Source organism: Sitophilus oryzae, unplaced genomic scaffold (genome assembly GCF_002938485.1).
Source record: "Sitophilus oryzae breed Bouriz unplaced genomic scaffold, Soryzae_2.0 scaffold_1396_pilon_pilon, whole genome shotgun sequence".
Classification (NCBI taxonomy): Eukaryota; Metazoa; Arthropoda; class Insecta; order Coleoptera; family Curculionidae; genus Sitophilus; species Sitophilus oryzae.
Window position 1 is genome coordinate 9413999 of NW_022146055.1, and position 27968 is coordinate 9441966.

Consider the following 27968-nt stretch of genomic DNA (forward strand, 5'->3'; position numbering starts at 1 on the left):
TATTGGTTTAAGAAAAGTGTCTCTTTAATCAAGAATTTTTGCATGAATCAAAGAGACTATTGTTCTTGTAGCAAGAACTTCTTTGCATATTAATTTTGGGTCAAGAGTGAAATACTTTGGACAGATAGATTCTTCTATTCTCTAAAGTAATTTTTTAAAGCTTATGAAAAGATAGTTAATGCTTTGGACAAAGAAACGTCGTTCTTGGCCCTATTGAAAAGCACCAATCTTTTGGGTCAAAGTCATATTCATTTCGACTGAGAGATCCTTTTTTTCAGTGTTGGTACACAAAATTAGAGCAACGTACAGCAAGGCAAAACTTGTGAAAGGAACAGAGACTGGCATGCACCTGCATCACAGGTGCCATGAAAATATGCCCAACGGCAGCAGCAGGAGGTCATTCGAGACCTAACAGCACTGCACATTGTTGTTAATGCGACAAAGATTAGAATAGTCATTGACGAACACAGCTCTGGGAGAATTAACAGCTTAGGAGTTTGGAACACCCTCAAAAGAAAAATTCCACTCCTCCCAATCTCTCAATCTTCCAGTCTCAAAACAAAAAAGACTGTACAAATTTGAGAAACACCTCACTGTAGTATTGAGCAATAAAAAGGATTGGAAAAGAGAAACGTTTGCTCAGCAGGTAAAAAACTATACCATAACGTGGTATACTGATACCTCCAAAACCAAAGCAGGGACAAAGATGCGAGTATTTGAGCCGAAAACTAAATACTCCGAACCAACAGGCACCTACCCCAGCATCATACACGCAGAAATCTACGCTATCAAAAGATGCATACAACTTTAAGAAATAGCCATCTTGTCTGATGTCAAGCAGCATTAAAAGCTATTAACTCAGTAACCATCAATTCGAAGTTTGTTAAAGAATGCCTAGAGCAGCTGATCAAATTAGGCAAAGAAAATAAAATCCCCTTACTCTGGGCGCCAAGGGATAGAAGATAATGAAAAAATACAAAATCTAGCTAGAAAAGGAGCAAACACTCCACTAACAGAACCAGAACCGTTCTGCTTCCCAAGTGGAAACCAACTTAAAGCGGAACTCAAGAACCTGGAAGACTCTATCCGTTACCTGGAATGGGAATCCTCCAACGGTCTAAGACCCTAGAAAAGGTTTCTCAGCACTTAAGACCTAGAAAAATCCAAAAAATTTCTTGATTTAAGAGCAATCTTCGGATTGTCACGGGGTTTTTAACAGGACACTGTGTCCTCAACGAACACCTCAGTAAGTTGACGCTAACAAACAACGGCGAATACAGATTCTATGGGGAAAATGGGGAAACACCTCATCACTAACAACGGCCTTCAAAGATTGGTAATTTCGGTAATCATTAAAAAACAAATATATTATAATAAAAGTATAAATAAGTTTAATTTCGTTTATATTTCTCAACGATCATTACATTGGGAAATCAATCAGTCAAAAAAAAAGAGATAATTAACATGTAAAATAGAAAACAAAAACCTTATTACTTTCCATAAGTTAATACAAAGCATCGCTTTCAATTTCGTCTCACAAAAACTGCAGTAACTTTTTATAGCTAAATTTTATAGCTTTTTAGGTCACTGACATGCAATTAACCTTGATCATGACTTTATAGCAGCATCTCGAAAAATGTTCTAAAAACGAATTTTGAAATTTTTATCCAATATTTTTTGGCAACAGATTCTTAATCAAAAGTTCTAAATAAAGCGACGTATTCATTAGTATATATATCATATTATTCATTGATATACAACAGTAAAATAAAACATTAATTCAATAATCATTAAATAAAACTAAATAAACTTAAAAGTTAAATATACTACTAATTAAATAAAACACTAATGATTTAAAGTACATAAAGTAAAACACTACTTTATAAGTGTGTTGATGAGGAATGAAAATACAGCTATTGTGATGAATAAAAAAAAATTAATTCGTTGCTTTGTTAACATATTCCACAGGGTGTTTCAAACTTTCACAAAAATATCAAAATTTTGTTTTCCTCCATTGACAGATCGAAACTTACATTTTTAATTTAGAAAGAGACACTAAAAAGTCAAATAATTGAGCTACGAACTGCTTAGAAAATCATCAAAATCGGCCCACTAGAACAAAATATATTAATACATATAGAAAATCTAGGAACTAGTGGGGTTGCAGTCGGTTGTGACTGCAACCCCACTAGTTCCTAGATTTTCTTTCTCACTAGTCAGTCGAGACTACTTTCTGCTTAATACATATACAGGGTTGTTCACCACATACGACACGAAGTATTGTAGCTAAATGATTAGATTTTTACGAATTGTAAGTTTTGGGTTCGTTGAAGTACTATTAGAGCTACAATTTAAAAATATTTTTAAGATACAGAGTGTCCCAAATAAATAAAAAATATCAAAGTTGTATTTTTTTAAATCGAACACCCTGTATATTATTACATTTTTAGTTTCTACGATTAAAATAAAGGTAAAGTTGATTAAGGTTTATTACACTTAAACCTTACCGTTTTTGAAATTGAAGTAAAAATTTTAAGGCTTCATTTCTCCAAATGTATCAAAGTTTTTAATACTAAATATTTACTGAAGTTTATTTATTGACGAGTTATGTGTTGCAATAATAAAAATAATACTACCTCATACAGAGTGTCTAAAAATTTATTTTAAATTATTTTTAGCTTTAAACGGCAATAACTTGTTTAATTTAAATGGAACGCCCTGTATATTTTAGGAGAATCAGATGCAAAATTTAATTGTCTATCAAATTGTATTATACCACTTTTTACCTATCCCTTCAAGTTTTCGAAGAAAATGCATTTTCTTATAATTTAGACCTCATTTATCAATATATACCCATGGAATATTGACATTTTAGATTGTTTTTAAAGCAACAAATTTAAAAAATGTACAGACTAGTAATATTATCGTCTTTAGCAAAATGATAATATTGCTAGCCCATTTGTATACAAAAAGAAAACTATTTTAATCTTTTTAAAAGAGTATACCATTAATTAAATATACCACCATTATTTCCGCCCAAATACTAATTAATTACATACTTAATTATGTTCGTTAATAAATTATTCTAAATAAATGTGGATTTGGATCAGAAATCAATATAATAATACGTTATGAAAATTAATGTCTCTATTGTTATAAATAAGCATTTGTCAAAAAATGAAATATCATTTTTAAGGTGTTACTTTTTACTACACTGTCTAATACACATACAAAATTCAGTTTATTAGTATTTGGAGCAATTATTATTAATCAACGCAAACAGTCAATTAATGTAGTTTGAATACTGGAATCATATTAATTGGTGCTCTTTAACAAATATTTAAACAGTTTTTTTTATTTTTTAATGAAATAAACAAACTATATCGACAATATTAGCATCTGTACTCTTAAAATATATGGTATATCTTTAAAAATAATCAAAAATGTCAGTATTCTATGGGTATATTGATAAATGAGTTTTAAATTACAAGAAAATGCATTTTCTACGGAAACTTGACGATAAATAGATAGAAGAGATAGGTAAAAAATGGTATAATACAATTTGATAGACAAGCAGTACAGTGTGTTCCATTTAAATTAAACAAGTTATTGCCGTTTATAGCTAGTAATTATTTAAAATAAAATTTTAGACACTCTGTATAAGGTAGTATAATTTTTATTATTGCAACACAATCACTGATCAATAAATAAACTTCAGTAAATATTTAGTATTAAAAACTTTGATACCCTTGGAGAAATGAAGCCTTAAAATTTTGACTGCAATTTCACAAAATTGAAAATATTTCAAAAACGGTAAGGTTTAAGTGTAATAAACCTTTATCAAATTTACCTTTATTTTAATAGTAGAAACTAAAAATGTAATAATATACAGGGTGTTCCATTTAAAAAAATACAACTTTGATATTTTTTATTTATTTGAGACACTCTGTATCTTGTAAAAATATTTTTAAATTGTAGCTCTAATAGTCCTTCAACGAACCCAAAACTTACAATTTGTAAAAATCTAATCGTTTAGCTACAATACTCCGTGTCGTATGTGGTGAACAACCCTGTATATACAATATTTTAAGACGCCTGCTTTTCGTGCCGGTGACTGTATTATGTATTTTTTGTTGACAATTATTGTTATGATATTTATGATATTAAATTTGGCAGTCAATCATATTCGTGTTCTGTCTCCAGTTAATGGTAATGTGAATTTCAAATTTGCCAAAATGTAATTTTAATGCTTATACCTAAAAATATATTTTCATCCCTTCATTGGAGTATTCAAATTTCAATTCATCGCCAAAAGAATACAACCAGCAACAGAAAGTAACTTCTGTGTTTCCATGTTGTAGTGCAATAAATATTTTAAAGTATATTTTTAAAATATTAGGGGTACTAAATCTACAATTATTGAAATTTATTACAAGTTTTGTATTTTATGCATCTGTGGGTGATTTGCAAACCAGACACCTGTTTTTCTCATTCATATCACTATTTAATACTAGTCCCAAATTCCTTGGATACAGCACCCACACGATGCAAAAATAAAATGACTCGAAAATCTGCTCATTTGCCAATAATAAAAATAGAACTAGAACTGTAAAAAAAATAATGTCCCTCAGAATATGATTCTTACTGTTGATCTAGAGGCTATTTATTTTGATTAAAGGCTAGATTTTTACAATATCTATTAACATGTGGTGTTACTTTTTTTCCAAAAAAAAGTTATTTTAAACTTTTATTCAGTTATTTCTGGTTCTTTAACAAATAAATCTTATAAGGGCAATGAACTCTCTATATTGTAAGATAATAATTACCGCAAAAATAAATAACTTTTTAATTTTTAGCCGACCATACCAACAGGTATGGTAGGCTGTTAAGATCGACAAAAAAAATTGTTTTTTAATTTCACTCAAAATGAGTTATTTGGGTTCTAAATGAGCTAAATACAAAATATTTTCATAATGTCTGTCTGTCTGTCTGTCCGTCTGTAACACGATAACTCAAAAACCGCTAAACCGATTTTAACCAAATTTGGCACAAAAATACTGTGGCACCCGAGAATCTGACCATTAGTTTTTGATGGGGGTGGGGGTTTGGGAAGGGGCTTGAGAGGGGGTTTGGGAGGGGGTTAAAAATTTTAAAACATCGTAACTCCAAAATTACAGTAGCTAGCGAAAGGCGGTTTTCAACTTAAAATCAGGAATAAATATTTGCAACAAAAAAAATCGCAGTTTTTGAGATAAAAAAAATGGAAAAATGCCTTTACTTTGAAAGTAAAAGAACTACCTACCAACTTTTTATTAACATATTTTAGTATGGGCGGCTATACGTGCCTCCCGGCACCAATTTTTTACTATATGTTCATTAAACGAAAAGTAAAAAAGACTTTTTTAATACAGTCCAATACCGTATGATAAAAAAAACGGCGTCATTTTATATGTAAATTTAAGTGGGAATTGTTATCGATCGTCATTTCCCAGCCAACTGGACGCTGCTTTTTTTTGATCATACAGTATAAATAAATGTATTGCTCAGGAATCTGTAGAGGTCAGTAATATACGACTATCGCTTCTTTGATTATTATTATATTATTTATTCGTTAGGCAAATTTGTTTATTAGTAAATTCACTGCTGACAAGTTGGTCTCCGGTTTGGAGTGGTTTGGATTAATGTAGCAGTGTTTACACAAAAATCCTTTCTTTATCATTATTTTCCATAACTTGTCTCTATTTACATAATCGAAGGCTTTTTCTAGGTCTATAAAAGCTAAGTGGGTTTGTTGGTTAAATTCTCGTCTTTTTTCTATTAGTTGCTGTAATGAGAAAACGCTCTCAATCGTAGAGCGACCTTTTCGAAATCCACTTTGTTCTTCGAGTAATATATTTTCTGATATTATTTGTACTCGTTTACAGATCATCTTCGCATAGATTTTATATTCTGAATTGAGGAGACTGATACCTCTATAATTACTGCAAATTTGTCTGTTTCCTTTTTTAAAGATGGGTTGAACGATTCTAATTTGCCATTTAGACGATGTTTTAGCATGGTACCAACAATTATTATATAAGTGTAGTAAACGGTATTTAAGGAGAAGCCCACCATACTTGTAAAGTTCTATATTTAGACCTCTCAAAATTTATGCCGTAATATTAAGTAAAAAAGATTATAGCTGGTCCAAGGTTTGCCACAACATTTTTTTAGCCGTATACATAATGTATTGCGTTTTACATTAGTGAGTAATTTTCTTCCCGACTATATGCCTATCTTAGAAACCTATTATTACTTTTCTAATCGACTGCTAAATTTAGAATCTCATTTCCAAAATCCTGACGTACAGTTAAAGACGCAAGGTCGATCCGCCTAGGCCATGAATCATTACTCATTATAATTGGTATGTTTAATGGTTGTATTGTATACGAACGCCCTGTATGAGTAGCCCGTAATATATTATACTCTCTAGTACCACTATAAATGTAAGTTTTTTTCTTGTCAAAAATAAAACGTTATTTCAGTAAAGCTTAGCAATTTTTCATACCTAGACATGGATATATGAAAATACAGGGTGTCGTATAAAGTTGTCTTTGTTGACGTCCAATCTATTACAATATGGTATATTAAGTAAATAAGTAATGAAGGTAACATGTGAATAGCAAATTGAGAATATTATAAAAACAATTAAATTAAGATATCATCATCAGCATCATTCTCAACTTATTCAACCATTTCCAATTATGGTGGAGCCTCCCTAATATTTAGATACTGCTCTTTGTAGTTGGGCCCATTGTTTTCTATTGCTGGCTATGCAGGAAGAAAGTTATCCCTGCTAATTTCCTAATATCGTGATTCCATCTCAGGTTTGGTCTTCTTCTAGGTCTCTAAATTCCTCATGGATACCATTCTGTAATTTATGTGGTCCATTTTCCTGTTGTCCGTCTTTTTTGCCAGGTGTCCTGCCCATTGCCACTTGAATGATTTGTTTCTGTGGATGACATCTATTACCTTACGTGATTGTCGTGTCCACTCTATACTTTTACGGTCTTTTTTTGGTTATTCCTAGCATATTTCGTTCCATTGAGCGTTGTGCAACCTGCAGTTTCCTGATAATGTCAGTTTTGAGTGTCAAGATTTCTGATTCATAAGTCATGACTGGTAGAACACATTGGTCGAATGTTTCTTTAGATAAAGTGGAATTCTAGATTTGAATATGATTAAAAAAATGTTTAAGATGACCAATTAATTAATTTTAGAAAAATAACATTCTACATATTCTTATTTAACTTACGTTTTAAAATAAACGTGCTTTAAAAGTATGGAATTCAAATAAAACAACATGACTAATCCTCCCCTAATATATAAAAATAAAAAAATAATAGAGACTGAAAAATGCATTTCCTATGCGATTAACATTCCTAAACCTGGCGTTCAAATATGTGGAGAATGTTTAGGTGAGACCTAAATGATCACAGTTGCATTTGATTTAAATCCACAAAAATAGTTCCTGAGACTTTTGTGTCCTATTTAAAGCAACTGTTGACTAAGAAAATAAAATGTTAGTCAGAAGTGATTCGATTATTCTAAAAAAAAATAGGAAACCACATCATAAATGAAGGAAAAATATAGTTGTCTATATTTATGTAGCTACCGTGTCATCAAAAAGTTTTATGTTCAAGCTGGCTTTGACTTTGATGTTTAGATTTCCTGTAAGAATGGATTAACTATTACCATACAAAGGACGCTTTATTAAAAAATGTTTTTGATCATATTGTATTTTTTTTAGTTGCTTATTTGTGTTATGCTTAAAACAAATTTGAAAAAAATATGATTGCATCTACAATCACACTTAATTACATTTAATCACAAATTTAAGATTGTATTTATTCCAACAAAAAGCAGTCTCTATTCTGACAATTTTAACATAACCCTATAATTTTTTTATTCCATTTGATATATTCACTCGGTTACAATGTATTGAACGATTTAACATACATTTCAATTTTAAATTTAAGCCTTTAATGAATAAATGAATGAGATTATGAACTGAAATTGACTTCAACATTTAAAATCTGTAATGTCAACGAGAAATGTAATAATTTAAAGAATTACTAATCATTAGTTTTTAGTTTATTGATTTATATATAATATTATAATAATTATAAATTTTTAAAATTAAATATCATGACAATATTTATACAGAGTGTTTCAAAAAATATGTGCCATCTCTCGTGGGGAGATTCCTAACGAAAAAATAAGATTTATTTTTCATATCAACATGGGTCCAATTCTGCTTTGATTCATAGCTACAGGGTGTTAAAGTCTTAATAATCTTTCGATGTATTATAATTTTCATCCAAGTACTTTTAATGATTCTAATGAAATTTTGAGGGTAAAAGTTACTATATAAGTGCTACATATTTTAATGCTAAAAAAGTATATGGGTTATCACTGGAATATTTTTCTAAAAAAAGCATGTACGCCACTGACTTTTTCTTTCTTTTATTAGCGAAATAGTGTAAACAGTTTAATGGCGATTAAAAGTTGTCTCTTGATATTTTGTCGATTTTGGCCTCCTTGACGAAATAAAGGCAATCTTATTAATTTGCCTTGATCCATGTCGGATAGCAATTAACCCTTAAAAAAATTTAATATCATTAACTTGCGAAAGTTTTAAATAAGTACTCATTGATTCCTCATCAAAAAATATGAAAAAAAGTTTCTATAAACATGGGTATGCATAGTTTTAGATTTACAGGATGTTAAAACTTTTAAAAATTAGGTTTTTTGTTAATTATCTTAAATACCATTATTTTTTTATTTGAAATTGCTGTAGGTTGGACTAATACTAATAATAACTATATTTAATAATAAATTAGGTAAAATATATAATTTATTAATTTTATTTTTAATTTAACTTTATTAATTGTGGATTAACAAAATTGGGTTTATCTCATCAAAGAGGCCGAATTAACTTAGAAAATTTTAATAAATCGCAAGATTATTAAGACTTTAACACCCTGTAGCTATGAGTCAAAGTAGAATTGGACCTATGTTGATATGAAAAATAAATCTAATTTTTACGTGAACAATCTTCCCACGAGAGATGGCACATGTTTTTTGAAACATCCTGTATAATTTACAAATAATTAGAAAAAAAGGTTTAATACCAAGGTTATAAACAGTTTGACAATGTGTGTTAAAGTCTGTAAGAGATTCTAATGTAATATTCGGAACCATATAAAAATAAGAAACCGGGAGGCTAATATTTGATTTTTTATCTTTTTTCCACTAAATCCTACTTTATTTCTTTTCAAATCTTGTTTTGGTACCTAATTCTAGAAATATGATATGATGTTTTTATAATTATATTCATAGGTAACATATGCTTCATAAACGTTTTCAACTATTCCAAGAAAATAAACACATAATTTTTTCTTGATTTCTTAGTTAATATAAAATTTATTATTGGATTACAGAAAACAGAAACTCGAACATCGACATTTCTGTGAGCCATATTCGTAGAAAATCTAGTTACATCCATAAAATCATCATTTCCCAGGTTTCCAGAGGTAAAAATAATATTGACGGTCCATTTTTCTCGGTATCATTAAAATTTCCTTTTAATCAAGAAATATGCTTGAAAATAAAATTCGCAATGAATTCTAGTACAACGTATACCGCTCTCTCTATACAGTATTTCCTCGGATTGTCTTTACAAAAGGAAAAACTTTATTATTCTTGACATTTTGAGATTAATGCATTCTTCATAAAACCATTTTGCCTATTCTAAAATGGTTAACCCTGTTTATAATTTTCCAAATTTCCATATCGTTTTAGAAAAAAATAAAGAAAAACATGAAAATACCTACGGTTTAATTTTTTAAAATCCTAAAAATTAAAAGACGTTTCTATAGTAATAGCCTTTTAATTTTAACTAAATAAATTTTGTGCTTCTTTAACATTTTAAAACAGCAAAAAATATGACGTTAATTAAAATTATATCAATTACAATCTATCAAAGAATGAAAACGAAATTATGTTACCATAAAAACGCGTTTTTATTTTTAGGATATAATATTAATTAAGGCAAAAATTAAATTATATTTTCTCTAAAACAGTATTGAAATTTGGAACAGTATAAACGTAATTAACCATTTTAGAACAAGCAAAACTTTTTATGAAGAATGTATTTTCCTCAAAATGTCAACAACAAAAAAGTTTTTCCTCTTGTAAAGACAATCCGGGCACATACTGTATACATACATGTTATAAAATATTTTTAATCCTTCAATGTATTAGGCTTAATAAATAATTACACTATTGTACTATAAATCAGCGAATTAGTAGTATATTACGTTAAAACTGATTCATATTTTACTAAAATCAAGGATTTTTCATCGAAACAAGTAATAATTACAGTTGCATTCGGATCATCTTAGAATTGAAATTAATGTGTCTGACTATTTAACCTTAAGAACTCTCTATTAGATGATGACTAACTTAGACCAGTCTTATTTTGCATACCAGTTTACATTTAAAATGGTTTAATCTCTCTTAATATAGTAAACATTAAATTCATTAAAAACTACTACACCATTAAATTACCAACAGCTTATAATTCAAAAAAGAGACACTGAGACATGAAAAATGATATGAGATTCCAAAAGAATATGTAAAATTTAACAAATACCCTCAAAAGAACTTACGGCAGACCTTGTAATTTTTATAGGGTGCGTCCATACTCCGAGGAATTAATTAAGTCAAAAATACTGTCAAAAAAATTTGTATAGCCTAAAAGTCAAATTTAGTGATTACCACAGCAAGTGTGACATTGTGACATAAAGAGAAGACATGTGGCTATCTGTTTTAAAAATTAAATTGTTCAAATGTCATATAATAATGGCGGTAGCTGTCATGGAATTGAGCGATTAAAAAATTATCATAAATATTTTTTTTTCAAATGGAAACCCACTTTTTTTATTTCACTAGTGAAAAGGTTTTCCAATTCAATCGTTTTTAAGTTAACCAGGCAAATCGTTTTTAAGTTATTTAAGATTTAGTTTGAAACGTATATTTTTCTTGGTTTGATCTAGATTCCTTTGACATTAAGTGTCAAACAGTCAGACAATTTATTTCCATCTGTCAGAAAACAAATTATTTGAATTTCCTCCATGATAAAATTAAATACTGTCTTCCCCCTTAAAAGTTTAAAAAGTGTATTTATAAAAATATATCTCGTATTTTCGCTCTTTAGTGATATCTAATAGTTGATATTATTAATAATATACCGTATGATCAAAAAAAAAAACAGTGCAAAGTTGGCTTAAAAATGATGATCGATACTGCTTTTTGAACAAAGTGTCACAATATGACATAGCCAGATCTATTGTTTTACATCACTTGACGTTTAAAGCCATAGGCTACTGGATAAAATCAAGAAAAATATGCGCTTTAAAACTAAATCTTAAATATCTTAAAAACAATTTATTTTAGGTATAGGAATATGTAATAGTCAAAAAGTAACGAATTGAAAAACCTTTCCACTAGTGGAATAAAAAAAGTGGGTTTTCATTTCAAAATAATTATTTATGATAATTTTTTAATCACTCAATTCCATTACAGCTGCTGTCATTATATTATGACATTCGAACAATTTCATTTTTGAAGTAGATAGCTGCATGTCTTCTCTTTATGGCACAGTGGCTGTGGTAATAATTAAATTTGACGTTTAGGCTATACACATATTTTTGACAGGCAGTTTTTTTCGTCCAAAAATTTTAAATATTTTTTTTTTCTCAAAAACGGTTAATGTTAAGTATAGAGTGTTTAATAGCAAAATTCATAAAATTTTACAAAGAATTTAATTATGTAATAAAAAATGGGGCACCCATTTAAAATAAGAAAGTTGCTGTCAACTTCCGGTATTTCCGGAAGTGTTGCCATATTAAAAATGTTGTTAATCGATAGATCTCGTTGTGAAACAATGATGTACAAAAAATCTCCGATCTAGATATTGTAGTTCTCTAGAAACTTCTAATGCATGCTCAGCCTGGGACACCCTGTATATGTATATCTACGTTATTGGAGGAAACGATCGAAAATATTTCGTAATATGGCATTTCGTAATAAAGCTGCTATAAATGTTCATTGTTTAGAGTTTCATTATTTCAGTTTACTAAACTGTAAAAAAGGTATTTAAAATAGTACCGTATGATCGAAAAAAAATGGCGTCCAGTTGGCTGGGAAATGACGATCGATGACATTTCCCATATAAATTTACATATAAAATGACAGCGATCTTCATTTCATAGCCATCGTTGACGCCGTTTTTTCTCGATCATACGGTAGATACCTAATAGTAATCTACAATGATTAAAAAATCTACAATGAATAAAATAATTTTTTTTTTTTGACGACATTTAAAATTATCAACTTATAACTTACAGATTATAGATAACGTAGGAGGTGGCGACATTGCAATTATAGTGAGCACTATGAACAAAACAATATTTTCCGAAAAGAAAAATATAAAAGTTTCAACATTTTTTTTCACAAAAAAACCTCATGGGCGTGTTTTTAGGGTCGAACTATACTACCAGTTAAAATACTTGCACTTATTACTGGGATACCCTGTATATAAACATAAATAATTATACTTGTAAATTTAATGACAATGAGTCTGGAAATAATTAATTCAACTTAATGAGCTAGTCCATCACTGTAGTCTGTCGCAATAAAAATAGAAAACCAAGTAGATATAGAACGTTTTGTCACCTCCTCTACTAGTCATCACTAAAGTAAAAAATATTAGTCGATTATCAGGAATTTCAGTAACTAATTTGGTATTCCGTGGATCTACTTTGAATAAGTTTCTAGAAAAGCAAGTTCTCTTAATGAAGATATTAGTAACACCTAATACTCTCATGTCGCTATCTGAATCGAAACGTGAAAATTAATGTTAATTGGTCTGAACAGACAAACAGCAGACACATTAAGATCGCCTCCACATTTGGATGATACAGTGCGCGTGTTATTATTAAAGAACGTACGTAATACTAATTAACAAATAATGAAATACGTGCGAGACTTTTCAGACAAATAAGTTACCTGTTAAACTTTAATTTTCTAACTTTAGATTCGCATTCTACCACCGATTTATATTAAAACACAGAATATATTATTTTCATATTACAACTGACCATTGAAAATAGTTCTAAAACTGTTGATATTGAATCCCTTCTGAAAGAACTTTAAACAACAAAATGCATGTCAATGATATTTCTGAATTTTAAGAAATTACTCAACTTACATGAAAACTGGAACAAGATATTACCGATATGAATACAGGAACATGATGACATAGAAGAGAAAAGAGCTATTTTATTCTATTCTATTCTTCTATTGGAACAAAATCAGCACTTATCATTTCTAAATACCTGGAAAAAGGACGATTTGAGAAATGGAACAATAAAGGTTGATTCTTCCTATACCTTCCATATCAGCTCCCTTTCGTTTACATAAAATATTATATCATGTAAATGAATAGGATAATGCACACTATCCGTTCCGTTTCCCTTCCGTTCCATATCCATTCCTTCCGTACATTTGTTTGGCGGACGCGACGGACTGAAGCGTACCGGAAACAGCGTTGTCATGTTCATACATCTGTACCAGCTGTGTTAAAATTTTGCTGATATTTATTTATTCTTTCACTTCTTAATTAAATCTTATTATATATATATGTAAGTCGGTTCAGAACGTTCTACGACGTTTTCCGACACCTAACCACCACTTTTCTCTATTTAGCCAGAGATCATCAGGTATTTCTCTATTCTCTAGTTCTTTATCCACACCCTCCCTCCAGCTTCATCGCGGCCTTTCTCTTTTATTTCCGCCTCGAGGTGTCCACAGTAAAATTTGTTTTGGTATTCTGTGATCGGACATTCGTTGCACATGACCAAACCATATGAGTTGTTTCTATGAACCAAACCATATGAGTTGTTGATTAAATCTATTATCTTTTTCAAAAGATACAAATTTTTAAAATAAAACCTTCGTAATGATATAAATCGTACAATAAAAAGTATGGAACTGATATGGAACGGAAGCTTACGTATAGCGTCAAAACAATAAAAAATACGGAACGGATATGGAAAGGATATGGAATGGAAATGGAAGGTAACTAAGAATTAACCTTAATACTGCCATGGGACAGGCCAAGAAGTCTTTGGTATGACCAGTGGCGCAATTAAAGAGGCGCTGGGGTGTGATTAGCCCCCCCATGTAGTAAATACTAGAAAAAATTTTATGTAGAGATGAGGGTAGTTTTCATCCTCGTTTTCATCCTTCCCGTACTTTTTCTTGATATTTGTGATTGACTTTCACTCATGTTAGAGCACTTAACAAAACATGACACCCAAAATATCATTCAAATCGGAATAACGGTTCTTAAAATATCTGACAAATGTGTTTATTTTTTTTTTGAACTTTGATGCCTAAAGAGTGACAACCAAGAACAGACAAAAATAGTTAGACAAACTAAAGAACTACTAGAACAACTAAAGAGTGGACAAACCAAGCACTTTTGGATAGAGGTAAATTAAGTCCAATAAACTTGTTTTGTTTCCAAAAATACGTAGTAGTTCTATGTCCACAGAATATTGGGAGACCCTGTATATAAATCACAAAAAATACTTTCCTCTAAAAAAACGGGTCTTGCATGGAACAGCGTGGCGCGGCGGTTCAAATTTTGAATTTTTGAAATTTGAAATATATATAACAATAGGCAACATAGGTATTAGATTAAATTTACAAGAAAGAAAATACAGAAAAGATACAGTGGTTCTCAAAATTTTAGCAAAAAAATATTTTTTTTTAAATTCTCAAAGTAAAAATTAACTCCGTTATTTTGAAAAACGATAAAGAGAAAAAAATGTTTCTTTTATCGAGATCTACCACACCTTAAAATACTTATACACTTATTTCTGGGACACGCTGTATATAGTTTTCGATGATATTTGAGTAAAAAACAATTTTGATTAGGTTACCTAATTTATGGATCAACTGTTAGTATAACCACATTTTTTATAAGGAATTATAGGTTTTAGAACTTGAATTTCTGGAAAAAACACGGTATATATATATATATATATGCACATATATATATACCGTGCTTTTTCCAGAAATTCAAGTTCTAAAACCTATAATTCCTTATAAAAAATGTGGTTATTGGAACAAGATATTATATATATATATATATATATATATATATATGCTATATATATATATATATATATATATCTCTTTGCTGCTCCATATATATATATATATATATATAACTGCTATATATATATATATATATATATATATATATATATTGCCCATACTTGATTCCTGAATTATGTACCTACAGATTTGTTCGGAGAATCCGACTCGCACTAGTCCGTTTTTTGTTGTATCTCTTATACTAGTAAGAATCATATTACATCCATCTCAATACTTATCAACCAATAACGACTCACCTTTTGATTTTGTGCTGTTCGCTTCCGCGGTTCCTCCGTACGTTTGCCGCTCTACTTGCAAGTCGCTGGTAATGGTTGCCCCCATCTCTGTGGTCTTATCGGTACCCTTGTATCTCGACCGCCTGTCAAAAGCGCCTTGACTGAATTGCACCCACACCACGACCACGACCGCGCACAAGAACACAATTGCGCCCAGGGTTAGGGCGGATGTGCAACGCTTTCGAGTCATTTCGCCCTTCTATTTCCGGGAATACGATACTCGCCAGATCTCGATATCTGAAACAAACAAAATAAATTGTTATTAAACACTCATTTAACATACAGTACAGGGTGTCCCATTTTCGTGTGTTTTATGGGGTTTTTCGTTTATGAATAGAGATACAATGATGCGCTATCACATCACTGTGCTATTTTTTTAAACTAAGGAAGCTACACACCGATTTGTCCTTCTTAGTTCCTGAAATACAGGGCGAATTTGAAATTGTTGCATTTTTCGACTCTGTTGTGATATGGGGATTCCAAAGAGTAACATTGTTTTCCCCAATATGTACTCGAAACGTTTATGACAATTTTTTTGGCTAATAAAGTCATAATTACGAAACTTCTCTAAAAGGTTTTTTTTATAAAAAAAAACGGCGTCAGGGATGACTTGGAAATGAAGATTGCTGGAATTTTGTAAATGAAATTATATGACATGTGTCATCGGTCGTCATTTTCAAGTCAACTGGACGCCGCTTTTTTTTTCAAAGATTTTTTTTTATTTGAGAACTTTCAATCAAACAATTTTCTACCCGAAGGTGTAAGGTATACTAAATTAAATAAATTCACATAATTGCTACACTATAAACAAATTGTTCCCATTTATTTTTGTCTCTTGCTAAACTTTTGGCCTCTGTTAATGTTGGTCCTTTATCCTGCACTATCTTCTCTATTGTGTCATTTCATGTTTTAGTTGGCCTGACAACGCCATAGCCCTATTAATGTTGGTCCTTTATCCTGCACTATCTTCTCTATTGTGTCATTTCATGTTTTAGTTGGCCTTCCCTTTGGTCTCTTTCCCTACATTTTAGCTTCCCAAACGCCTTTTACTGGTATGTCGTTGTTCATTCTAATCTAATGTCCTAAAGTGACTTTGATTTTATTCAGAATCGAATCTTTTCGATCGAAGTTTTTTTCAATCATGCGGTACCAATATCAGAAAATCTAGTCACACTACAACATTGAAGCCTAATAACGTAGGTTTTTAAAAAAAACATCAATATTTATCCAAGTATTGCCGTTATTTCAGAAATTATTGGGAAAAAACGAAATAAAAATGAAACTTCTCACTCTGTATCTCCGAAACGAAGAACTTTAGAACATAAATTATACGAACTTTTTTACTTATCTGCATAATATATTGCAAAGGTTTCTCGAATGCATTCGGACCCCCCTGTATATTTCATTTAAAATTAATAGTATTTTATGAATTCCAGAAACAGTATACATATAGCCCTACGTTACAGATTAACACAGATTTATCAATAAGACAGAGAAACTAAATAAAACAAGGATACATTCCGTCCCTTTAAATATCCTATTTAAAAGGACCGAATATACAGCGCATGCGTATGATGAATCGCTATAAAAAGCAATGTTTACAATATTTCAATTGGGAATACATTTTTTATAAAAGGAGAAAATTAATTCGAGAAAAAAAAACAAAGTCTGACAACGCCATAGCCCTATTAAAGGTCCGAGGTCAGAGCGGCGCGGCGTTTATCAACAAGATGAAATAAACGCCACATCTGTAAGTTAATCTGTGCTTAAGCTATACTTTTGTTACAAAAAAATCAACTTATATTCGTCCGCTAAAAATGAACCACGTAATAAAAACATTGCATATATCTCTCAAAAAAAATTCTATATGGTAGGTATATTCTCCAACATCATCTACAAATGGTAAGAAATGTTTCATGCTAAAGACAACTGACTAGAATATTAAAATAGTTAGATAATAGGTATACTAAGAATGACGCCCGCTGACTTTCAGAAGTCTTGCTATAACAACAGAATATGCATTATGCATAATTATACATTATACCAAAATTGGCAGTCAATGTATGAAGAAGACTAAAATAAATTAACTGAGTTAGTAAAAAAAATACGCCATTCCTTAAGATGGAAATAATATATGCAAAATAACATAGTGAAAACAATTAAAATTCAGGAAGAGTTCCTAAAATCAAATCGCTGTTTAAATACATTAATACAATATAAAGCACTGAAATCAGTCAGAATATAGAGCATTCAAGTTAAAATAAAAAAGAACTAATATTGATATAACACTAACAAAATAGCATCAGAGTCCATAAATTATTTTCATTCCATAAATTATGTTTTATTTGAATAATAATTATTTCCTTTAAATGCTAAAATAAATACCTAGTTACAAAGAGTCATAAACATGATTATAAACATTTTTAAGTAAATGAGCACTTCACATACTGAGTAATACGCACATCCGCATTATTCTACATTCTACAGATTTATTTTTTTATCTCTCTCCAATCGTTCCTCATCGTTATTTCTATATAGATTTAACTAAATAATTTTGCTTTAATACAGGGTGAGTTTCCTACGATGTTCTCTATGGGTATCTCGGAAACTATTGGAGATGAGAGTCGGTTAAATGGGGAAAGAATTGCAGTTTTGTGGGATCATAAATATGCGCCTTTCAGATTTTTGAAAAAGTTCATGGCTTACTAGATATTTCGAAAACAACAAATTACGGCTATTTTAAAAATTGTCCCTAATTCCATTATAAGCTATTTTAGATAAAAAGTTTTCAGATAAAAGTTGTAGATAATCACATCCTTAATGATTCCGTTTCTTCCTTTTTTCTCTAAACCCTGTCATTTTTGACATATGACACAAACATATATTTTTTTAAATGGAAACCATAGTTGGCAATGACTTCATAAAAAGCGCCATTTTTTAAGCTTTTCGGCGATATAAGCTATAATATTATGTTTTCTTCGAAAAATTACCGAGTAATAGCCAATTCTTATAATTTTTAAACAATTTCACTTAGTTAGCCATGGAAACAAGTTTAATCGTCTATGCTCTCAGAAATGTGAAGCTGTTACATCCAAACTTTGTAAATTAAAATAAACAAGAATTGTAAATATGGATTTTTCAAATGAAGAAAAGCTTGTAGGATTATTGGTTCAACTTTTCTTGACCATACATTTTCGAGGATACGTTGCCCGTTGAATGTTACGTTTTTTAGAGAACGGCTTTCAAGACATGTTAGAAAAGTTAAATTTAGTTATAGCCAATTCTTATCTTTCTTGACTAATTTCACTTAGATTGCATGGTATTCTTATTCTGTTATGATTTATAACTTATAAAATGTCTGAATATCTTATTAAACGGTTCAACATTACAACAATTACAATTTACATTACACAAACTAAATCTTAAAAAAATCATATCACTACATACACTTTAAGTTATTTTAGAAAATGTTCAAAAAATCCGCCATTGTTTTGAATTGCATCTTTTTAAAACTGAATTACTACCTATTCTCACAGAAGGACCGGTCGACTTAATTAAACTTCTCTCGTACCGCCATGCCACTTCGAGTGCCTTTCTTAATTCATAAGGTTTTTTGTAAACCTTCCTGTTAACCATATCGCATTAAAAAATCTAAAATGGATAGGACAGGTGATCGAGGAGGCCCATGCAATTGGTCCACCTCTTTATATCCCTGAGTCTACATAATTATGATATAAATAATGTTTAACATTTCTTTCATTATGGGAGGGGGGTCATAATGAAAGTCATGTTGGAACCACCCTATTGATGCACGAGTATCTACACGCTTTTCTTCATTTGAAAAATTCATATTTACAATTTTTGTTTATTTTAATTTACAAAGTTTGGATGTGACAGCTTCACATTTATGAGAGCAACGGCAATTGAACTTGTTTCCATGGCTCACTAAATGAAATTGTTTAAAAATGATAAGAATTGGCTATAATTCAGTAATTTTTCGAAGAAAACACATTATAGCTTATATCGCTAAAAAGCTTAAAAAATGGCGCTTTTTATGAAGCCATGGCCAACTATAGTTTCCTATATTTAAAAAAACATATGTTTGTGTCATATGTCAAAAATGACAAGCTTTAGAAAAAAACGGCGGACACAATCTCATTAAGGATGTGATTATCTACAATTTTTATCTGAAAACTTTTTGTCGAAAATATATTATAATGGAATTAGGGACAATTTTCAAAATAGCGGAAATTTGTTTTATTTTTCGAAATAGCTAGTAAGCCATGAACTTTTTCAAAAATCTGAAAGGCGCATATTTATGACCCCACAAAACTGCAATTCTTTCCCCATTTAACCGACTCTCTATCTCCAGTAGGTTCCGAGATGCCCATAGAGAACATCGTAGGAAACTGACCCTGTATATTAGTTACATCATTTTAGTTTATTGGTACTTTTATTAATACATTAACTTTAAAAGCCTATTTATATGTAAAAATATTAACGATTATCAATACCAGATATGAAACTTAATTTAAATAAACATGACTGAATATATTTCCAACCTAAAAGAACAGGTTGACATTCAGCCGAGTATCTTAAAAATCAATGTAGAGACTTGACAAGTCATACCCATAGTAAGAGTCTTAATATTCCTTATATTATGTTTCTTAATATCCCCATTGTTTGATTTAAGTAGATTATACAATATTCACTTTAGGCTACCCACATATTATACACCGTTCCACCAAAAAAGCCTGTAGCCATTGTATAAAATCATATAATTAAATCGTATTTTTACCTTTTAAAAAGTGTGAACGGCCCTTTACAACATAAAATTTATTTGTCAAAGATCTTTTATAAAAGATATGTGATGAAAAATTTGACAGGATAATATGCAATATTTTATAAAATATTGTATACAGGGTGTCCCAGGCTGAGCATGCATTAGAAGTTTCTGGAGAACTACAATATCTGGATCGGAGATTTTTTGTTTGATATTAGGTGTCAAACCATGGGACAATTTATTTCCTTCTGTCAAAAAAATTAATTATTTGAATTTATTATATTATAAGCACTGCTCTTATATTATAATCACTATTTTAGCGATAGCAAAGGCGATAGCTAATGGCAATATGACATGGCCAGATATAGTTTTTACATGGCGTAACGTTTAAAGTCATAAGCTGCTGGTTAAAAAAACAAAAAATATACCTTTTAAAACTAAATCTTAAATAACTTAAAAACGATTTATTTTAGGTATAGGAAAATATATAATCAAAAAGTAACGAATTAAAAAACTCTTACACTGGTGAAATAAAAAAAGTGATTTATGATAATTTTTTAATCGCTCAATTCCATCACAGCTCGGCCTATATCGTATGACATTCGAACAATTTAAATTTTGAAATAGATAGCCACATGTCTTCTCTTCATGCTCCAGTGGCTGTGATCACTAAATTTGTCGTTTAGGCTATACCGATTTTTTTGACAGGCAGTTTTTTTCCTCCAAAAATTTTAAATATTTTTTTTTCTCAATGTTGTTCTCAAAAACAGTTAACATTAGGTATAGAGTGTTTAATATCAAAATTCATAAAATTTTAAAGAGAATTTAATTATGTAATAAAAAATGGGGATACCCATTTAAAATAAGAAAGCTGCTGTCAACTTCCGGTATTTCCGGAAGTGCCGCCATATTGAAAATATTTTTAATTGATAGATCTAGTTGTGAAACAATAATGTGCAAAAAATCTCCGATCTAGATATTGTAGTTCTCTAGAAACGTCTAATGCACGCTCAGCCTGGGACACCCTGTATTACACTGTGTTGATTATGATTATAAATGAAAAAAAAAAGTTTACAAGGATGGTATACTTGCCAAGTACGCAAATATTGGTGTACGAGTCGTCTGAGTCCGGCTTAAGAGATTTAATTTTGGGTAAAATATTTAAAACCATTTATGGGTTTGTTTCCTTGTTCGAATTATCTATGTCTGTCATTAAGGGTTTAAGTGTCTTTAACATACGCTGTTCGTTTCTTTTTGCATACAATGGTTACAAGACCTTTTGATCGAACCCTTTATGTGGGGGGTCAAAATGGTCCTGTATAATGTATTTAAATCAAACAATGGGGCATTAAGAAACATAATATAAGGAAAATAAGGTTATTACGATGGGCATGGCTTGTCAAGTCCTTAACAATTGATCTTAAAGAGAGTCGGTTTAAATTTAACCTGTTCTTTAATACAGAAATGTGATTCAAAATTATGTTTATTTAAAGTTATGTTTATCGAAGTAAGATGTGAGCCAACCTTGATTTTAGCTGCTTTTATTATACGTACAAATATATAAATGGAAATAAATGACATATACAATGTAATGTTGCCCATAAAAATAACGAGATATTGTGTTTAATTATTATTAAATAAAACCAATTATTAAAAAAGATATAATTTAAACACTATATTTCGTATCTATTGACTATAGCATGTTTATCAGAAAACTTGGGTTAGAAAATAATATTATTTATTTATTTTTTCATCTCCATATTTAATTATTATGGTAATTTTCGTGTTTGCAAAAACTTGAGTAATAAAACTTAAACAAAAATAAATTTCTGAAATGATTATAAAATAAAAAAATTGGCGCCGGGAGGCACGTATAGCCGCCCATACTAAAATATGTTAATAAAAAGTTGGTAGGCAGTTCTTTTAGTTTCAAAGTAAAGGAATTTTTCCAATTTTTTTTTATATCAAAAACTGCGACTTTGACTGATTTTGATGTTATTACAAATTTTGTTGCAAATATTATTCCTAATCTTAAATTGAAAACCGCGTTTCGCTAGCTACTGTAATTTTGGAGTTACGATCTTTTAAAAATTTTAACCCCCTCCCATACACCCTAACCAACCCCCCACCCCTACCAAAAATTAATGGCCAAATTCTCGGGTGCCACAGTATTTTTGTGCCAAATTTGGTTAAAATCGGTTTAGCGGTTTTTGAGTTATCGTGTTACAGACGGACAGACAGACAGACAGACAGACACCATGAAAATATTTAGGTCAATTATGACGCAAATAACTCATTTTGAGTGAAATTAAAAAAAAACCTTATTTTTTGCCGATCTTAATAGCCTATAAAAAGTAAAAAAAAAAAAAAAAATTAAAATTAAAAGTACGAAAATTTGATTATTGTTCAGTTGTATTTTCGTTCAAACTTATGATTATGACTATGTTGTATAAACGCATATTAAAATTGTGATTGTGATTATGATTACGTCTATGTTGTATAAACCGGGCAATACTTATTTTCACGGATATATATATATAAAATATCTATTGTTTGGTTTGTTATCATGAGTTTTTTAATTTATATTCTTTTAATTAACTGGTTGCATTATTGATAATTAAATTCTTATATCTTGATATTTTAAAACCCGATTGGTTATCAAATGTAATAATGTCAAATTTTATTGAAAATAACATTTTGTAAATATATAAAACCTTAACCCTATTTCAGTAATTTATAGCGCTTACAATAACTAGGATATCAGTATTGTTTTTAAATAATCTTGTATTACATACAGAGAACTCAGTATTCAGAAAAAACTTGATAGTTTTCTAAAAACTCAGATTTCCCTCAATTTTTTATTAAAATACAGGGTGTCCGAAAATTAATGCAACAAATTTTGGTCATAGATTCTTGAAAGTAAAATAGGTGACCCGTATTTTTTATTTTTGGCCAGTGGTCCCCCTTTTCGGATTTACAGCCCAAAGTCTAAAGTTGTTTGTAACCTAAATGTAACCTAAATAAAATTTCATATGAATCTCGATCTGCATTCAATCACATTTTGCCATTTCTCTCGAAAACTGTGCGTTTTACGAAAAAATTCCAAGCGACAAAAAAATTTCTAAATTCAATGGGCTTTCTAACGAGCTAATAATTTTTAAGAAATTTAAACACGTGACTGAAGTTTTTGGGGCTCCAAACGCAAGGGGGCCCACGAAAAAGTGTCTTAAGTCTCTTCTTCAACAAGAAGCATAGCACTATCTGATTCCGCATGGCAGAAAACCCCAGTGTACCAAATTTAGTGATTTTCGTCCAGAGCCCTAAGATTTTTTAAAAAACACTCTTTTGTGGGGGCGAAATTCAGGGAGCTGTAAATCCGAAAAGGGGGGTCACTGGCCAAAAATAAAAAATACGGGTCACATATATTTTTTTCAAGAATCTATGACCAAATTTTGTTGCATTAATTTCCGGGCACCCTGTATATAGGAGCAAGGAATCGCATATAAGACTTTAGGAATTGAGGAATAGCAACACATATTTGGTAAACTATTTGTAAAAGATAAAGCCTGGAAAATATAGTACCTAAATATAATTCTTAGAATAAAAAATCACATTCCTGTTAATTTTGTCTTTCAAATAGTATTAGGTACCCTTTTTCAATTAAACACCTTTCAAAATTATAAAGTCCCAAATAATAGATATTTCCACTAGAAGAATCTTATAATAGAGTCTAAATTGTTTGTTATATGCAGGGTTTAGTCAAAACTAGATACATATAATTTTGGATGTTTAGAAATGGAAACAGGGTGCTCCATAATTATGGAACACAGTTATTGTAACACAAGACAAATCACCCTGTCTGTAGATCTACGACAATAATATTGAAATGTTAGTTCCGCATATATAAACTTGTAGTGTAATTGATGAAATATCTAATAGAAAAACTGGGATCAGATTTTCAGAAACACCTATCATCCTGTACAAACTATATGAATAACGTGGTATTTTCCTCTTTTGCTATCTTCATAAATATATCAATATATTACATAAAAAAGTTCAAACAAATTCATTTAAGATAGTACATATAGGAAATTTAATTACATTACATTAAATTTCAATGACGCTCACCTAATAAATATTATTATACGTAAGGAACTCTACTTAAACATTATGCACGCACGATGTACTAGGTACATAATCGAAATATAATTTAATATCCCAAGTTATGTATATCTCCATATTTTATTTTTACATTACTCATTCTACTTCTACAAGATAGAATGTTGTTATAAAAGAGGAAGGGTCTTTGCAAAAAGATGACGTTAATTTAAAATATTTTTATCTTTTTGAATCCACAGGGTTACCAATTACTCGATATTGTATTGGTATATTCTTATAACCGATAAGTGGTCATTAAACCCTTATTCATCCCATTTTGGTGGCCACTTTTTCCAACAAAGTCCCATAATAGATATGTTTCCTTTTATTACTTTGAATTTGGTGGACAATGATTCCACTGTCTTTATTTATTTTGCTTGCATAACGTTTCGGTCAGAAGTATCACTGACCGTTATCAAAAGTGTGAACTAAACTATATACTGGAACCGAGCATTCACTAGTGAACTAGTTTTATGAGTGGTTGTCATATTGTTGAAATTTCCATACTTGGATTGCTAAAGATTTTCTTATTGTTAGAAATAAAAACGTCCTCTGTAAATTTGCGCTTTTTCCTATGGGGTTCTTTGTGGAGACAACCCGAGCTTCCAACCATTTTATGTTGTGATGCTTAGACCATACATAATCTGCAATGCCCGACTTCATTGTTTCATCTCTTTGCGTATGTTTTTTATGTTCGTCAAGTCGTACATTTAGAAGACGTTTTGTCTCTCCAATACACGACTCATCGCACTCGTAAGATACCTGGTAGATGCACTCATTTTCTTGGTTTAATGATTCCCATTTTGTTTTTGTTACGACGCTTCTTATAGTAATCCCAGATTTAAAAACTGTTTTAATTTTATACTGCTTAGCTATTCGCTTGATCTTCTCAGATGTTCCTTTCACATTTGGAACCGTCAAGAGAGAGAGAGAGAGAGAGAGAGAGAGAGAGAGAGAGAGAACATCCTCCTCAGACTGGTGCACCAATGAGTCAGACTTGCAACTTGCAATTGGATATAATATTGTCTAGGGATTTTGCAGAATAACCATTCTGAAGCAAATCGGTTTTAATATTACTTAGTTTAGAATTCAGAGATTTTTGGTGACTGCATACAGTGATTGCTATATGATATAATGTTTTAACTATGCCTCTTTTGGTTGCTTCAGAATGGCTCGACAGGGACTTTACCATTCTGAAGCAACCAAATGAGATATAGTAAAAGCCGAGTAGTTTTAGGATTTAGTTTAGTTCACACTTGCTAACGGTTGTGTAAACAAAATAAATAAAAATAATGAGACAATGGAAGTTCGAAATTCTTTTAGTTTTAATATTTCTCTTTTTGCTGCCGATTGTTGCGAAAGCGTGTAATGCGGTAATATTGGCGGTAATACACCGGTTTTCATATACTATATTCATCCTTCCCACACATAAGCCATTAACCAATCTTAATTACCACATTATAGATAAAACATCGACATATACCGATAAACATGCTGCTCCTGACGTTGAGTCGCCGTCTACTGATATGTTCTAATCTGTAGACGGTGATTGGGTCACAGCAAAATAGACAATGCAAATAAATTGAGACTTTTCTCATACATACATCATATAGATATTCTCTCTCAATTTTGTACAGGGTGTTTCAAAAAACATGTGTTATGATCGGGAGATTCCTCACGTAAAAATAAGATTAATTTTTTACAACATAATATATCCGGTTCTGCTTAATTTCGTAGCTACAGCCCTAAAGTTTTTTTTTCGATTTATTATAATTTTCTTTCAAGTGCTTTTAGTTTTATTCGAATAAAAATTTGGGGGTAAAAGTTATTATAAGTGTGAATGCTAACAGAGCAGAATCAGACCTATGGTGATATAAAAAAAATCTTATTTTTACGTGAAGAATCTCCAGATGTTTCTTGTACCTGTTTTTTGAAACACCCTGTATAGAAAAGAAATGCTTCCAATTAATGTCGATTATTAACTTGTCATAATATGGCGATATTATTATATAACTTGGTAATATTTAAGGGTTAGTTTCATCTCGTTGGAATTTGACTTGACTAGGAATTGACGAAAAATCCGTTTGCCAAAAATAAACTTTTTACGTCAAGCAGTTTAAGCAGAATGGTGGTTAAGAAATTACCGAACTTTTTGGAACACCCTGTATGATTTTTTAAAAAATTTCAAAATATGCAAAAAATCCAAATAAATTATGCTTGTCCAAGCGTTGTCCCGAAAGACTAACCGTTTTTTAAATAACAAATATTGTAATATTTGAGGGGCGTTTTCACCCTCTTAGAATTTGAGATTCGAGAAACCCCTCCTTATCGAACCTCTACACCCCACAGTCAATCCGTTTGCCAAAAATCAGCTTTAAACGTCAAGCAGTTTAAGCAGAATCGTGATTACTCAATGGTCATGTTTTATGAAACACCCTGTATAAATTTATAAAAAATCTTAAAATATGTAAAACAACAAAATAAAATATACGAGTTTAAGAGTTTTTCGAAAAACTCATCGGTTTTTAAATAAAAATATTGTAATATTTGAGGGGTGGTTTCACCCTCTTGGAACTAGAATTTCGAAAAATCCCTTCTTATCGAACCTCTACACCCTAGAATCAACCTGTATGCCAAAATTGAGCTTCTTACGTTGAGTGGTTTGAGCAGAATCGTGATTAATCAGTATGTCAGTCACTTAAGGATTTTATTAGTATAGATTAATCTAAAATGTTGTTTCTTGTTTATAAAAGTTTTATGTTTGAAAAATATTTTAATATGGAATAAAACTTAAGATAACAACGTCATAAGTATGTAGCTAAATATCAAAATAAATAGAGGGTCCTGGGGAAAAACTTGATAAGTGCCAATTTCTTAATTTTAGGATTTTACAACATTATAGTAGGTTTAAGTAGTCCCTAAAGTGTAGAAACTAGTGCTCTCCTGTAAAACGCTTAGAATAATCCAAGATAAGTGCCAATTTCTTAATTTTAGGATTTTACAACATTATAGTAGGTTTAAGTGGTCCCTAAAATGTACAAACTAGTGCTCTCCTGTAAAATCACTGAAATGGCGCTTATCATGTTTTCCCCTGGACCCTTCAAATGTAAGTAGGTATAGTTTAATAGTTATAGTTTCAACTTACCACAAATGTTTCCAAAAATGATACTATGTATTAGATACCCGATAAATATCTAATCTCGAACACCCAAATCTATCAAAATGCAAGTTGTGCTCAGTAGACGACATAAGCATTTTAAACGGAAGTGTCCCCACAGAATCGAATTTACTACACCACCATACGTTATTCACTACGTAATTCTAAACCTGAAAAAAAAAACAATATTGTTATAATACTGTACATCAATGATTAATGAGTTAGTTAAAAGAGAACAAAATTAAAGAAATCTGCCAATATAAAGAATATAATAAAAATGATGGTTGTGTTGTTATATTCAAAA

At 30.4% G+C, this 27968-nt stretch overlaps 1 protein-coding gene across 4 annotated transcripts in view; it reads right to left on the reverse strand.

Moving 5' to 3' along the window:
• LOC115876003 (A disintegrin and metalloproteinase with thrombospondin motifs 9) overlaps positions 1 to 27968 on the reverse strand; it is a 324094-nt gene that overhangs the window by 254588 nt on the left and 41538 nt on the right. For all 4 annotated transcript variants that reach the window (XM_030891658.1, XM_030891657.1, XM_030891659.1 and 1 more), the window contains exons 2-3: positions 27653 to 27834; positions 15528 to 15803 (exon numbers count right to left, since the gene is read on the reverse strand). In XM_030891658.1, the coding sequence (XP_030747518.1) occupies positions 15528 to 15756 (229 nt within the window). In that variant the 5' untranslated portion in view covers positions 15757 to 15803; positions 27653 to 27834. The remainder of the gene's footprint in view (positions 1 to 15527; positions 15804 to 27652; positions 27835 to 27968) is intronic.